General features: G+C 33.9%; 2 protein-coding genes across 2 annotated transcripts; one reads left to right on the top strand and one right to left on the bottom strand.

Moving 5' to 3' along the window:
- Positions 1-3,787: 3,787 nt before the first annotated feature.
- LOC107815151 (serine/threonine-protein kinase PBL34) lies at positions 3,788-9,692 on the top strand. The gene is made up of 6 exons (XM_016640668.2): positions 3,788-4,558; positions 6,001-6,335; positions 6,438-6,573; positions 8,350-8,486; positions 8,568-8,691; positions 8,955-9,692. The coding sequence occupies exons 1-6, from the start codon at positions 4,363-4,365 to the stop codon at positions 9,473-9,475; spliced, it is 1,449 nt and encodes a 482-aa protein (XP_016496154.1). The 5' UTR covers positions 3,788-4,362; the 3' UTR covers positions 9,476-9,692.
- A 535-nt stretch (positions 9,693-10,227) lies between these two features.
- LOC107815150 (2-oxoadipate dioxygenase/decarboxylase, chloroplastic/amyloplastic) lies at positions 10,228-14,597 on the bottom strand. Its single transcript, XM_016640666.2, has 7 exons — positions 14,271-14,597; positions 13,260-13,409; positions 12,938-13,153; positions 12,274-12,395; positions 11,844-12,007; positions 11,062-11,216; positions 10,228-10,470 (listed from the first exon to the last, which is right to left on the bottom strand). The coding sequence occupies exons 1-7, from the start codon at positions 14,511-14,513 to the stop codon at positions 10,372-10,374; spliced, it is 1,149 nt and encodes a 382-aa protein (XP_016496152.1). The 5' UTR covers positions 14,514-14,597; the 3' UTR covers positions 10,228-10,371.
- Between the last annotated feature and the right edge of the window lie 241 nt (positions 14,598-14,838).

Here is a 14,838-nt window from a genome sequence, read left to right as displayed (position 1 = left end):
AGGGTGTCCGAGCTCGAGGTATCTGTCCAAACGTTGTTCGCTTTATATTATTGCCAATTTGCATCATTTATCTTTACGTTTATCAATTGGTATTAGGTGAAATCACATATTTTTAAAACCACATTATAAGTTTAATTGTTATCCAAATTTCAGGGTGAACAAGTATTTGAGTGTTAGATGTTGATCAAGTTTTGTTTGAACTTGAAATTTTCTATGAGCATTTTTTTTTTGTAACTATTAAAATTTTGTCGGTACGAACTAGTGTTTCACTTAACACTCACTTTTAGTGAAAATTTAATATTTCTCTGGTTCGAGCAACCAAGGATGTAAAATAGAAAGCTCCTGGATAAGAGCAATTTCAGTATTTCCGCTTCAAGTATAAAATAATGAACTATTCAAACCGGCCCTTAATAATTTTATTCTACTAATATTCCAACGTTTAAACTAATACGGAATCATATAATCATGTTGGGAAAATGATACTATACAGTCGCTCTTAAAATAATAGGTGAATATATATATTGTATGTTATATATAAAAGTTATATAATTTTTATGTACTTTTTTGACTACCGAATATAAATATTTTATGGCACGGGCTAAAGCGAAAAAAATGAAGAGTTAGGAGATTTTATACGACACGTTACCTTCGTTATTTGGTTACCTATGTACAAAGTATTGCTTCATATTTCTTCGACCTAAGCCCCTCTTTACCCAGCTAGCCGCTTATTTTGAATATAGCCTAATTGTTGGTATGAATTATATTTTCAATAAAATATTCAAGAATAAAAGAAGAGAGCTTCATTACAAGAGGAGGGCATGACGAAAAAGAAAAGGTAAAAGTTTATCTGGCAAAGTATAAAGATTGCACTAGTGAGTTTTACGTACACTTTCGCAATGTAATTTACTTATTGCAATTTTTTTATTTATATGTAACAAATAATTTAACAATAATTGCTAACATATTACTTATCTTACCAACTCCATCTGTTACTTTTTATGTCGCACCCTTTCAATTTTAAGTTAGTCTTTCTGTATTTAAAAACTCTTTAATTTTAAATTGTTTATTTAACAATAAAATTTTAACAGTGGAATTTATCATTTCAGATGTCAATGCTTGTAATAAGTAATAACCTACTTCCTTCCTTTTTTTCCTTCTGTTTTTTAACTGATATTTGACGACATATAATATAATGCCTTCTCATAACGAGATTGATCTTATGAACTAAAAGAATTGGTTAAGATAATTAGTTTCATTGTTTTAAGTAATAGGAGTATAGGACTAATTCGTCATTAGCGCATAAATTAGTTTTTTTTTCTGTCAATAAGCGAACACAAAGTGTGATTTAAAAAAATCGATTTAATCAAAATATCAATTAATAAGTTGAGATACTCCAAACTAAAGACTTGCTAGTATATTATTTGATCTAATATAATAATCTTGCTAATAAACCAAGAAATATTGGGAGGGTGAGGACGTACGGACAATATCGCAAATAATCTTTTTGCAGGGGTTTAAAAATTAAAAATAATAATACTTAATTAATAAAAAACAAAGTCTTCAGGGGTATATATCCTCCAAAGCTCAAATCAGAGGAAAGCAAAAAAGAAATTATGACGAAAAAAAAAACTAGATAATAATAATATATAATATAATAATATAATAATAATAGCACCGGTAATATCACCACTCAAGCGCGTGATTTGAGCTGCCAACTCATAGATTGACACGTCAACAAGTGGGCCCCCACCGTCACATTCTCTCTCCTGCCCTATAGTTGCCCAACTTTTCCACTTCCCACTACATGAACTGATCGCTTTTTCTCTTTTTAGATGCTAAATCCTTAAACTACCATAGATCATCTTTATTTCCAATTTTTTAGTTTTCAGTTTCCTACCCTCTTTTAGTATATGTATTTGGGTTCAACTAATTTGAATTCACGTTATATAAGGTCCATTAAAATAAAATAAAATACTTTCTACTAACTTTTTTTATTTTTAGAGCAAATCCTAACATATCTCAAAACCTCTTAATGTTACATCACTAATAACCAATACTTTGCTTGTTGCGTAATGATAATATCAATAATTCACTAATACACTTGTCAGTTAATTTCTCTCGAATTCGGAACGTCTAGCTAAGAATAATGAGATCCCATCTATTTGTATGAAAAAAGTATGTTTGCCTGATCAAATCTTTTCCGACGTTTAACGAAATATTAGTTATTAAAGCGGAGAAATCAAATTTTCACTTATGAACAAAAGTTTTTTATTTGTGTAAATATCACAATTCTTATTTCACACTATTGCTTAACCATTATTGTAAAAATATAATAATACTTTGTTCATAGAAAATATTTAGATCCTATGATCAAAATATATGTATATTATATGTGTTTTTACATTCCCTAAAATTTATTACTCGATTATAACTAATTTTTTCGATTAGTAAAAGAATTTTATCTACCAACTAAATGTTATAAGCTAACGGATGACAATTTAGCATTTCTAGTTTCTTAGCTAATCTAAGCTTCACATACATTTGTATTATGGAGAAAGTATATTTATTTGTATCAAATAAATTAATTTAATTTGTTGCATGAATCGAATCAAATAAGTTAGTTGTCATCCGATAAAATTATTATATGTTACACGTTTTAAGTCCTATTAAGTACTAAAAAATAGTCAAACAAATATTTTTTTAAGATAAAATGCTTTTCATGATAAATATTTTAAATTTTTAATAAAAAACATTTTATCTCATTCTAAATATACCTTAAATACCGTCAACTTCCACATGGGCATTTCGGGTAGCTCAAGTTCCCTGACCAAATTTTCCGGGCAGCCCCCTAATATGCTTTTCTCGGTCTTCGATTCCATTGCAAGAAAAAGGTAAGAGCGCCGATAATTCATAGGTTTATTTCCCTTATCACTTTAAATTTTCATTTTTGAAGTATTAAGTATTAATCATCTTTTATTATGGATGGTAGCACTTTTGGTTCCTTAGTTATTAGTAGTAATTTTAATTTTAGTCCTTGTAATATTTAATAAGCACACTTAACCTCCATTTAATTAGATGGTACATTTTGTCCTTTTATGTAGGAAATATATTATATTTGAATCATAACAACAACAACATACTCAGTATAATTTTATAAGTGAGATCTAGGGAGGGTAGTATGTACGCAGACCTTACCCCTACTTCGTGAAGGTAAAAAAGTTGTTTTCGAAAACCCACACCTTAAGGACAAAATAAAAAGAAGTAGTAGCAATAAACAGTAACAACAACGATATAGTAATAACAACAATATAGTAAAATAACCGAAGTAAAAGAAATAACACGTAGGAATATAACTCTAAAAAAAGATTATAATACTAATACAACTACACTGGGATGACATAAATAAATTATATTTGAATAATTTTTAAAATTATAGTATCACCAAAAATAAAATAACTATACAAGCTTAATATAACACAAGGGTAATTAAACGATAGAATAGTTGATAATTACATAAATTTATAAATATTCACAAGTAAAGAGATTAACAATGCTTGTTTTAATACATTAAAAGTTAAACGTACTTCCTCAGATATTCATAAGGATTAAAATCAAAATTTATTTAATAATTGAAGGACCAAAAGTGCTATTAACACTTTATTATACACTCCTATTATAATACCACACCAAAACATATATTCTACATTAGAAATAAAATATACTGTGGTGAAATATATAAAATATCATTTCTTTTGTATATTTATTTTTCCTTTTTACTTTTTCCTATTGAGAAGCCAAGAACTGGTCAGCACTCAGCATATTTGAGTCTTTTGTTGAGATTTCAATATCTTTAAGGGGAGCAGACATTTTTGGGGTTTGCACTTTTTTGAAGTGGGATTATTATCTGATTCCAGCTTTGCTTTGCACAGTATTTGGTGCTATAACTTCTCTGCTTTGTAAAGGTCAAGAATAAGGGCATGTGATCTGAATCAAAGTTAGCTCTTTTATAGATTTTTAATCTCATATTTGCTTGATTTTTTCATCTGGTTTGAGCTATTTCATCTGTTTCTTACTTTTCTTTCTTCTTCTGAGTTTCTTGGAAATTTGGGTCTGAAAAAGGAGGGATTTTTGGATTTTTTTTTGTCTTCTGGGTTTGTGTATTTACTTTTTTGGGTGATTTAGGGAACTGGGGTTTCAGTTATTTGTTCTATTTTTAGGGATTTTTGGAGATTTTAGGGTATAGGTTAGAGAAAAGTTGACATTTTTTTAGGCTGAGGGGGTTGGATGAGGGAGGTGGGGTTGAAAGTTGGTGTCTTGGTTTGGTTTTAATGATATCTGAGTTTGATTTTAGGGATTGAAAATATGGGATTAGGTAACGATGATGGTGTAAAAGGGGAGTCTTGGGATGTAAAGAAATCAAAGGGGAAGAAGAAGAATAAAGAAGTTGCTGAAGAGGAAACTACTGGATGTTGGACTAAGTTGTGGTGTATTGGTAGCTGTATTTCTTCAAGATCTAAAGTTGATAGCTCCATCAGTGGCATCAGCAGCACCAACTGTGGTAACACTTCACTCACTCTGTAGAAAGTTGCATGAAAAAAATAATGTTTTGAAATTCTTTGGTTATTGAAGTGTTGTGTCATGCTTTTATCTAGTGAAATGCCTTGAGGTTGGTCAATTGTTATGCAATCACTAGTTGGTAAATTAATAGAGGTAGAAAGTTGGCTTGCAGATATTTCTTGTACTTGTAGTAGTTGATGATGTTAACTCAATATGTTTATAACGGGACCAGTCTAAAGAATTTCAAGATGGACCGTGGAATTTGGAAAATTGCTAGAGGCCTTTCTAGATTATAAAGGAACTTCTTTTAAACCTTCCGTTGCAAAGGCACATTTGTTGTTAGGGTGATAATTTTCATATTTGCATTAAAATGCTGTTGCAACTAAGCCGCTTATACTTGTCATGTGGTTGGGTATTCTTTACTTTCATGTTTGCGTGTGGAGGGTGTAATTCAATAGCCAGAAATTAGCTTGTATAATGTGAAACTGAAAGAGCTACTTAATTTGCAGTCACCTACCTGTGGGAAGAAAGGAAACAATACCGGGTTCTTTTGTATAAAATTCAATCCTTATTCTTTGTGAATATAACTTTCTAGCACGGGCAGCAATTATCTAATGAATGAGAGAATTTACAACTGATTTCAGGATCCATTAGCACCCCTGTTGTCTTAGTCTTTGGGTTCTTGTCTTTTCACTTCATCTGAGTTCTTCTTTAAAACCCTCAATTGTATCAATCTTTGGGTTCTTGCCTTTTGGTGTTCATGTGAGTCTTGCCAAGTCTAGTTGTAAAATTATACCGAGTGAGAGAAGTTAGTGATTGCTAACACTAGCCCACAGTATGAGGACTAGTTTGGTTGCAATAGAAGTTAATATCTTCTCTGTTTATGTAACTTGTTTCAATAATGCAAATTAGTGCACTCCTAGCATCTATGAAAAAAAGCAAATTTGTTTCATTGTGTCAGAGTATTCCGCATTGGTTAAGGGAATGAACTGTTGTCTTCTTATAATTTTCACCTTATGAGCTAATTTTTTTTGGGTTGAGTTAGGTTCAGTGTCCATTTTCTTATCATTACATTAATACCACACTCATTACTATTGTTTTGTTTTCCAATGTCGTGTGTCCATGTTATGTCCGTGCTTCAAATGTTCAGTTCTTGGCATAAGGGTGGGTTTTTTGAGGGAATGAGTTGTTATCGCTTTTTAAGGTCTTCGACAAAAAAACTTATGGTTTTGGATAATACTCACCTTATGAGCTAGCTTTTGCGGTGAGTTCGGTCTAATGTCCATTTTCTTATCACATGAATTATCAGTATGCAGTTGAAGTCAGAGATCTCTTGACATTATGATAACGGATCAATAAATAACTGATAACCTTGTGAAATTATTTTTCTATTTAAAAGAATAAATCTGCCTATATTCTAACTTCTTGCATCGTTGTTTGCAGAGAGTAAATCTACGAATGACACAAGCAGAGATCAACCCGTTGCTCCAATTATTTCATCTACAACTACTAGTAATGCTGAAAGTAATTCATCCACCTCAAAACTTGAAGAGGAACTTAAAGTTTCTTCTCGGCTTCGAAAGTTTGCATTTAACGATCTGAAGATGGCAACAAGAAACTTTAGACCAGAATCCCTTCTTGGTGAAGGGGGTTTTGGTTGCGTCTTCAAGGGGTGGATTGAAGAGAATGGGACAGCACCAGTTAAACCAGGGACAGGGCTTACTGTAGCTGTGAAAACACTAAATCATGATGGACTTCAGGGTCACAAAGAATGGCTGGTTTGCTGCTCTCTTCATTTATTTATAAAATCCTTAGTTCTGTATTTGTCTTTTTCTTATTTTCAATTTTGGTTTTGTATTAAGTGTTATCGCATTTTGCAGGCTGAAGTAAATTTCCTTGGTGATCTCGTTCATCCTAATTTGGTCAAACTGATCGGTTATTGTATTGAAGATGATCAGAGGCTATTAGTTTACGAATTTATGCCTCGAGGAAGTTTGGAAAACCATCTGTTCAGGAGTACGTAACTAAGCTTAATATTTGTGTTCTTGAAAATATTTGATAGTGATTAATATGCAGGAAAATGAATCTTCTTAAAAGATGTGTTTTCCATATTACTACTTGAAAGATGTGTTGTCCATAATACATATTACTGAATAATTCTTGTGAATGCACTAGTTAATCTTGGAAGGATATGCGAAAACACCAACTATTAATGTGCATAATGTTGGCATTGTTTGTGAGAATTGCTTTAATTCCAAAGGTCTCTACTTCGGAATAGAACTTGAATTCTCTTTAAGCTCTGGAGCTATCCATGAATGTAGGATGTGACAAATTTCTTTCTTTCTAATAGAAAATTTCTTAAGATATAATGCAATAAAGCCTAGTAAATTTTGAAATCCAAATGATATATGGGGTTTTCCACATTAGCAATGCGACTATTGATGTCGGATTCAGATCATTACACGTTTTCTATCCCGAGATTGAACTGATGCTGGGTTGTCTATAAAAGTGAGGATTAAATTAGTTTGGTAGTCAGATTTTCTTGCACATTTTAGTCCCAACTCCCAAATTAAAGCCATGTGGAGCTCAAGGACCTATAGGACCAAGAAATGATTTGAGGAAACTTTATAGTCTGCTTTTGTTATTTGATTCTAGAAACTTATTAGTTCTGGTAGTCCTACATCACATTTTGATAGGCTTAAATACCACTGTTTCAACTTTCAAGACAGGAAGAAAAACATGTCTAGGTTGATTTGGTAGGACATAGAAGTTTGATTGAAGATTTTTCTTGTTTTTTTTTCTTCTAAAAAGTGTTTGGTCCTATAAAATGGTAGAAATCATTTACTAAGAATTACACTTTGTTGCTGTTGATTCTTGTTCATGCCGACAAGTCAAGTTGACAAGCTAATTTAAAAGATAGGATTTGAGCTTAGACGTTGTGGTTGATGGTGGAGGCCGTGACCTATGATGTGGATGAGCGAGGGAGGGAGGGAGAAAAAGGGCAAGGCAGCTCCAGCTACAGATAGGAAGAAAAGAGGAAGGAGGAGATATTTACCAACTGGGATCAAGGAAAAAAATGAGATCTTGTACTTTGAGAAAGGTTTTTATGAGGGGTGATGTTCAATTCAAGAAATTAATGATCCCAATGGGAAACATAGCAATTGAAGAAAGAAAAGATAACAGTGTCGAACATCTTGATCAATAGGCTTGGCCTAGTCCAAAACGCTAGGAAAACTAAGTGGAGATGGCATCGGTAATGTTTTGCTACGTGCCAGACAACTAAAACTGGGTATCTGGACTTGGGTTCTCTTTCTTAATGTGACATTAGTAGCTACACAAGATTTAGCATTTGACTTGGTGTTCAACTCCTATGAACTTGCTAAAAGTCTTGATCATTGTCAGATACTAGGAATCTGTATATCTTTCTTTTTGAGATGCAATGCAGGAGCTTTTTTTAGATGGAGGTGGTTCAGCCATTAGTAGCCATCAATTTATTTGGGATGGACAGGAAAATGAAATTGTTGGGGTTGGGGGTGGCGAGGGTTGGTGTTTCATGGGAAGATAAATGATATCATACTTATGTTTCCTGGTTTTTGTTTGAGCATGCTTGTTGGAATAACCAAAAGTTTCAGGCTTTTATAATTTACTTTTTTGCAGTCTGAATGAAGTGTAGTGATAGTGCGCACTAGTCTTGTGAAATTTTAGTGCAGATCTTTATGTTAATATATTGTACGTTCTGCTGAAAATCTTTTTTTTCATCATATTCTCTGCTAATAAAGAATATATGTGCAGGATCCATGCCTCTTCCTTGGTCTATCCGCATGAAAATAGCTCTGGGTGCTGCAAAAGGTCTTGCTTTTCTTCATGAGGAAGCAGAAAGACCAGTAATATACCGTGATTTCAAAACATCCAACATTCTGCTAGATGCGGTGTGTTCAAACACATTGGCAAATTGATCTCTCCCATTTTTCCTTTGAATTTTCTAATTACTCTCCCTCTCTCTCTCTCAGGATTACAATGCGAAACTTTCTGATTTTGGCCTCGCCAAAGATGGTCCTGAGGGTGACAAGACACATGTTTCCACTCGTGTCATGGGAACATATGGTTATGCAGCTCCTGAGTATGTGATGACAGGTATGACTGACATCTTGGTTGCTCTCATATTTCACACAATAATTACCCATATGGTTGACTTGACTTCATCAATTTTCATGTGTCACCTCAAGTCAAACTAGTTGGATGCTGTTCTGCTCGAAACAACAATTATTTTTATAGTGATTCTTCTTGCTTTTGAATACCTTTCTGTACAGCTCGATGACCTGAATCACAGATGAAGAATTTTCGGTTTGTTTGATATTTGTTTACTGATTATAATTTGTCCCGCTCATTTGTCTCAGGACATCTTACGTCAAAGAGCGACGTCTACAGTTTTGGTGTAGTTCTACTTGAAATGATTACAGGTAGGAGATCGATGGACAAGAACCGGCCAAATGGAGAACACAACCTTGTTGAGTGGGCGCGGCCTCATCTAGGTGAAAGAAGAAGGTTTTACAGATTGGTAGATCCTAGACTTGAAGGACATTTTTCTATAAAAGGTGCTCAGAAAGCTGCGCAGTTGGCTGCTCGCTGTCTTAGCCGTGATCCCAAAGCTCGGCCTATGATGAGTGAAGTAGTTGAAGCTTTGAAGCCGTTGCCAAATCTTAAAGACATGGCCAGCTCATCCTACTATTTTCAGACAATGCAAGCAGACCGAGTTGGATCAAGTCCAAGTACCAGAAACGGCGTTAGAACACAAGGATCGTTCTCGAGGAATGGACAACAACATCCTAGAAGTCTTTCAATTCCAAATGGTTCTCATGCTTCTCCATACCATCATCAGTTTCCTCAGAATTCACCAAAACCAAATGGCAAAACCTAGTATTGGATTGGCAATTATCTGTTTCTACCATTCTTTGTCTTTTCTCCTCTAGCTATGAATATATTTTGTCCACCCCCCTATTTGTCATTGGATGACTGGCAAAAGGGAAGGAGTACACAATTTATTTAAGTTGTGATCTTTGAAAATGCTGAACTCCCACTTGAAAAGAATGTATTGTAAGCAGAGGTCAAGTCCATGGAGTAAATATTTGTGTCCATCTCTTCTCGCTCCCCCCCCCCCCCCCCCACATCATTCTTTCTCTGACTGACTAAAAATGAAAGAATGTTTTGAAAAAAAAGTAAAAGGGAAAAAGAAATAATAAAAAACAGAATATTGTTTACCGTGGAGTATGTCATCCAATAAAGTGGTTTCCGCTATCAGATTGTTCATTTGTCTAAATTTGGATTGATAGAATTACTTGGTACTTATGTCTGTGGGAGGTGAATGATTGAGGTGAGCAAAAGTTAACTCCATCACCACCTTAATTCTATGTTGTGTCTTTCAAGAATAGAACTTGTCAGAGAAAAAGATAAGATGGATTGCATTGGCAAATTTATCTTTGCTCGGTCCATATCAATATTGGTGTTTGATTGTCTGATGATATAGTTAATATCCACAACTAAAGTTGAGCTTACTCATTCATCCAAGTTTCTGAAAATGGTTAATATCATGTTCTCAGTAATTTTCTTGATATAAGGTGTATGCTAAGGAAGTTTGTGATGGTAAAAATGGAGATGACCCAAAGATCATGTATTGCACAACAATTTTATTCTTTTAGATAGTTACAGAAGATCAGATAACACTAACGAGCTACAATATCATCTTCCAACAGTTAATCTTGGAATACTATTCCAGCTGAACATGCCAAGAATTAGCTCATACAGTCAAAATGTTCCTCATGCAGCACGACGGGTTAACTGATCCTTCGATGTACTCTCAAATATCTTGTCAGCATTTCCAACCTCAAACCCGTCTCGTCTGTGGAACTCCTCAACCTAAGCAAGCTTCAAAATATAAGCAAGAGAAAAAGAGGAGCCTTTTTGATGTGCAAAAGTCAAGTCTATGTTCAAGCTACATCTTTAACCTCAACATATGGTTGAAAGCAGCATATAATCTTAATATTCCCATATGATTGAAAGTAGCAGAATGCAACTAAGCGACAGGAAACACTATGAATCTAGTTGAGGCTCAAACGTAGAAACAAAACCTCGAGACCACTTTGGATTAGGAGATTATAATAAGCATGTGCTCGCCTTCAATCATAACAGATGATTTTTTTAGTTTTTCAACTCAACAGATAATGTTATCCATTTTAAAATTTAACAATAAGTAGCATTATATTCGATTACATTGCAGTATAAGCCTTTGAACAGACATAAATCACCATTTTGCAACTTTGGAGGAAATAGGCTACGTCGAATATGTTGTATAGAATGAATGTGCACACATGAAACTGCGGTTGGAACATATTTTACTTCTCGTGTATGGTTATAAACAGGTGGTGAAAGTACCAACTCCAAGTTATTGATTTATTGCTTTTACTACAGAGAAATATGCAAGAAAACTGACGGATATTGAGAACTAACCTTTTCTGTTGGTAAATCTTTATATTGGGGTAGTACAAGTCGCTCAGCAAATTCAATGTATGAACAAGGGACTGCTTCTGTAATGCCGTCTGAAAATTCGAAAGAGGTTGAATCTGCTACAGTTGAACTTTGCAACAGAAGACCATCAGGGCTCACTGGCGAGGAAGAGAATTAATCAAAACTTAGTGATATCCAGTACAACAACAACAACACTAACAACAAACCCAGTGAAATCCCACAAGTGAGGTAGCGATATCCAATGACCATTTAAAAAATAATAATTTTTCACTTAAAAGAATAAGATTTCAAAATAAACAGATTCTTCTGAAGAAAATGGATAAAATCTCAAATCAGTACATGTGTTGTATACTCTAAAATTAATGAGCAATAAGTTTCTGAGGCGAAACTCTTCAACCTGGATTTCATTCATTGATGTACCTAACAGATACACGAAGATTTTTGTCCTTCAAACCCATATTGACAAACTAGTTTCCACGAAGTTTAGAGATTATAGCATGACATGTTAATAAGCAAGCACTGTAATCTTCCTACTTCTGCTAATCTACAGTCTATACATCCTGATTAAACCTAGAATTCAGATTTCAAAGAAATTGTTAACTATAAGTTCAAGTGGAACAACAGTCACCCTGAACTTAAAAATGGTATAATCAGCGTTTACGTGAGTGCATTACGTGAGTGCATTATATGTGAAACGATGCAGCTACAATATAGCAGGCAATATTACTAATTGCAGGTTTACATCAAAGTTACTTTGTACTAACCCTTTAGAATACCCCCTTCAGAGTTCAAATTGAAACCATTTTTCTCGATGAATTGATTTAGATTTCCGATGCTTCTCAGATTTGATGTCAACCGATGGGTAGATATGGTAACATGATTCAATGCATATCCATTGACAAGGGTCCAGGCAGCGTACTCACTCTCCCTGGTAATTCAACAATCACCACAGAAATAAAAAATAATTAATTTGAAAATGCTGCTCGTGAAAATTAGCAACCTAATAGTTCAGTTGGTTGTTAAAAAGTACAGAGGTACTAATTCTGCTAGAGATGAAAATATCATTACTACAATTTGAATGACACAAGTAAGATACAATTTATTGAGACATCATTATTCATTTTGATCCATGATCTAGCACGAGACATTTAGAGTTCAATATGAAATTAAAACGTGGAGGACAATGACCAGTACCTAGCCAGTTGTTGAAATTCAGAATACAAGGGTTTTTCCCATGCCAAAGTCCCAAATGCACTTGCAAGTGCTGCATACTCTTTTCCGCACCGAGAGATGTCAGTGTATTTTTTAATTATATCCTGCAAGCAAAGAAGAAGACTCATGTAATTCGAAATTTGACATAGATTATTTGAAAGTCAAGAGCTAGAAAAACATAGGGGTTAAAAGGATAAAAATGAAAGTTTTCTCTCTACTTCTGAGAGGTTGTGAGGAACTGAAATGTCTGAGGGTGTTGTCGTGTTGACTATGTCATATCATATTTGGAGTTCGGAACATATTCAAGAACAATTAAAGCAAGTCAGCTACCAAGTTAAAACATAACTCCACTGGAAAAGCTATCGTCAAACATGAGATCAGAACTACTAAAATCAGTGTAACTGCAAAACTTTTTGAACTATACTCCCTTCCTTCGTTTTATATTTTAATCTAATATCTGGTTCGAATCCAACATACAATTAAATCAACAACTGAGAAGAACAAGGGACGAAAATTCATGAGTAACATACTAATATCTTACTACAAAAGCACCAAACTTTTGAAATGTGAAATTCATCCGTAAGACAATGTTTTTGTTCAGTTAAGCATACAAAAAAATTATGTAAAGCAACAAGCTGATTAAAACCTGAGCTTCTGGACTCAGTTGATCAACAAGAAGTTCTGATATAAATATTCTTGGCAACGGCCCATTAACTCCACTGCCACGACAGGAAGTTGAAACCTTCGGAGGAGAAAACCAGAAAGCTTTCAACTTCTTAGCAGGGAATCTCAACTCTTCTCGTTGTTCAAAACCAAAATCCAAGAAGAGCTTTGACATAGAATCAATGCCATGGCCATTAACCTGCAGCAATAAATAAATAAATAAATAATTTGTAGTGATGAGTATGCTAAATAAACATTTCCCGGAACTCCATTTCAGTCCTAGAATTGAAGAAGAATTATCATACCCCAAATGTCCTAAATGCAAAATGATCATAGCAAATTCGATCACCATCAGCAGAATGAACTAGCTCCAAAATGGCCTTAGCAGTGGGATTTTTATTCAGATATACTGCTTCCATGCTCGCCAATATACTCCTAAAGAATGATTCACTTCCCTGAATACTCATTTGAACATTAAGTCCAAGAATTTTAGTCAATCAATACCATCAGCGAAAAATCGCATTAGAAGAAAATAGTGTTGCAAACTTAAATATATAAACAAATAAATACATATATGCATATTTTTACAGTTTAAGCTTTTATATAAAGTGGTACACCCAATCCGAAATAGTATTATAACAAACATAGATTCAAGTCTTGCTCCCACTCATCACTAAAAATACTTCTAAAATCTTTCGTGTTATGGGTTCGGCTGAACCCGATAACTTTAATTTAAACTTTGTATTTATCCTAAAAGTTCATTTATTATATACAAATTATTAATTTTTTGAACCCAACAACTTAAAAATGACTAGAATCCCAAAAGTTTCAAATTCTGGCTCCGCCTCCGTGCGAGAATAGTGTTACATACAAACAACAACAAGTACTACCTCAGTCCCAACAAGTTGGACCCGGCTATAATGAATTCCCATAGATCATGTTTCTACATTTAATTTTATCTCAAGCGACGAGTTACAACAGCAACAAACCCAGTGCAATCCCACAAAAGGGGTCTGGGGAGGATAGTGTGTAAGCAGACCTTACACAAGGTCCCTACCTTCACAAGGTAGGGAAACTGTTTCCGATAGACCCTCGACTCATAATAAATTAAATACTTGTTCTTTTTTAGCAGATAACAGATGAAACTGTCCAAACAAAGTACACCACAATTTTTATTTCTTTTTTGTCTTTAAGAAACACACAATTGAACAAACAGTTCATAACTATCCCCACATAGTAATGGAAATTATACTAAAATTAACAACAGCAAATCAATGATTAAACACAACAAAAGGGATATATAGGGAAATGGTTACCTGAAAAGAAGAATCTTTAGCTGCAGCTCCATCTTGGATTTTAGAAGCGGATTGGACTGAGAAACTCCGATTTTCCATGGCAAAATTAGAGTTCCAAAAAGGGTAAACTACATTCGAAGATAAGGAATTCTTGGAATTCTCAAAACGGAAAACAGAAAAATTAGAAGGGAAAAGTGATGACTTAAAGGAACAAGATGAATAGAGAGAAAACATTGCAGAAGGGAATCTGATAATTGATGACATCTTTTGATCAAACAATTTGTTTAAAAAGTGAAACAAAGTGCCAAAATTTGTGTTGTTTTCTATAGTGTTTTGTTGAGTAACGTTTTGTGTCAGCAGACAATGTAGTTCCCCAGTTATAAAAGGAAACCACTGGGACCCATCTCCACGTGTCTTGGATTAACACAAAACAAAATATTCTGACTCACAATATTTCTATTTATGTAAAAAGAACCATGTACGATGTTTATCCAAGAAAGGGGTTATTTGTAGGCGTGTAAATGTATATTTGAAAACCGACTAAATCGACCGAATCGTACCGCACTGAATCGATTCTTAGGTTTCTTTT

The sequence above is a fragment of the Nicotiana tabacum genome, chromosome 20, assembly GCF_000715075.1.
Source record: "Nicotiana tabacum cultivar K326 chromosome 20, ASM71507v2, whole genome shotgun sequence".
NCBI lineage: Eukaryota > Viridiplantae > Streptophyta > Magnoliopsida > Solanales > Solanaceae > Nicotiana > Nicotiana tabacum.
Note: the sequence above shows the minus strand (reverse complement) of the source record. Positions and strands in the feature narration are given on the sequence as shown.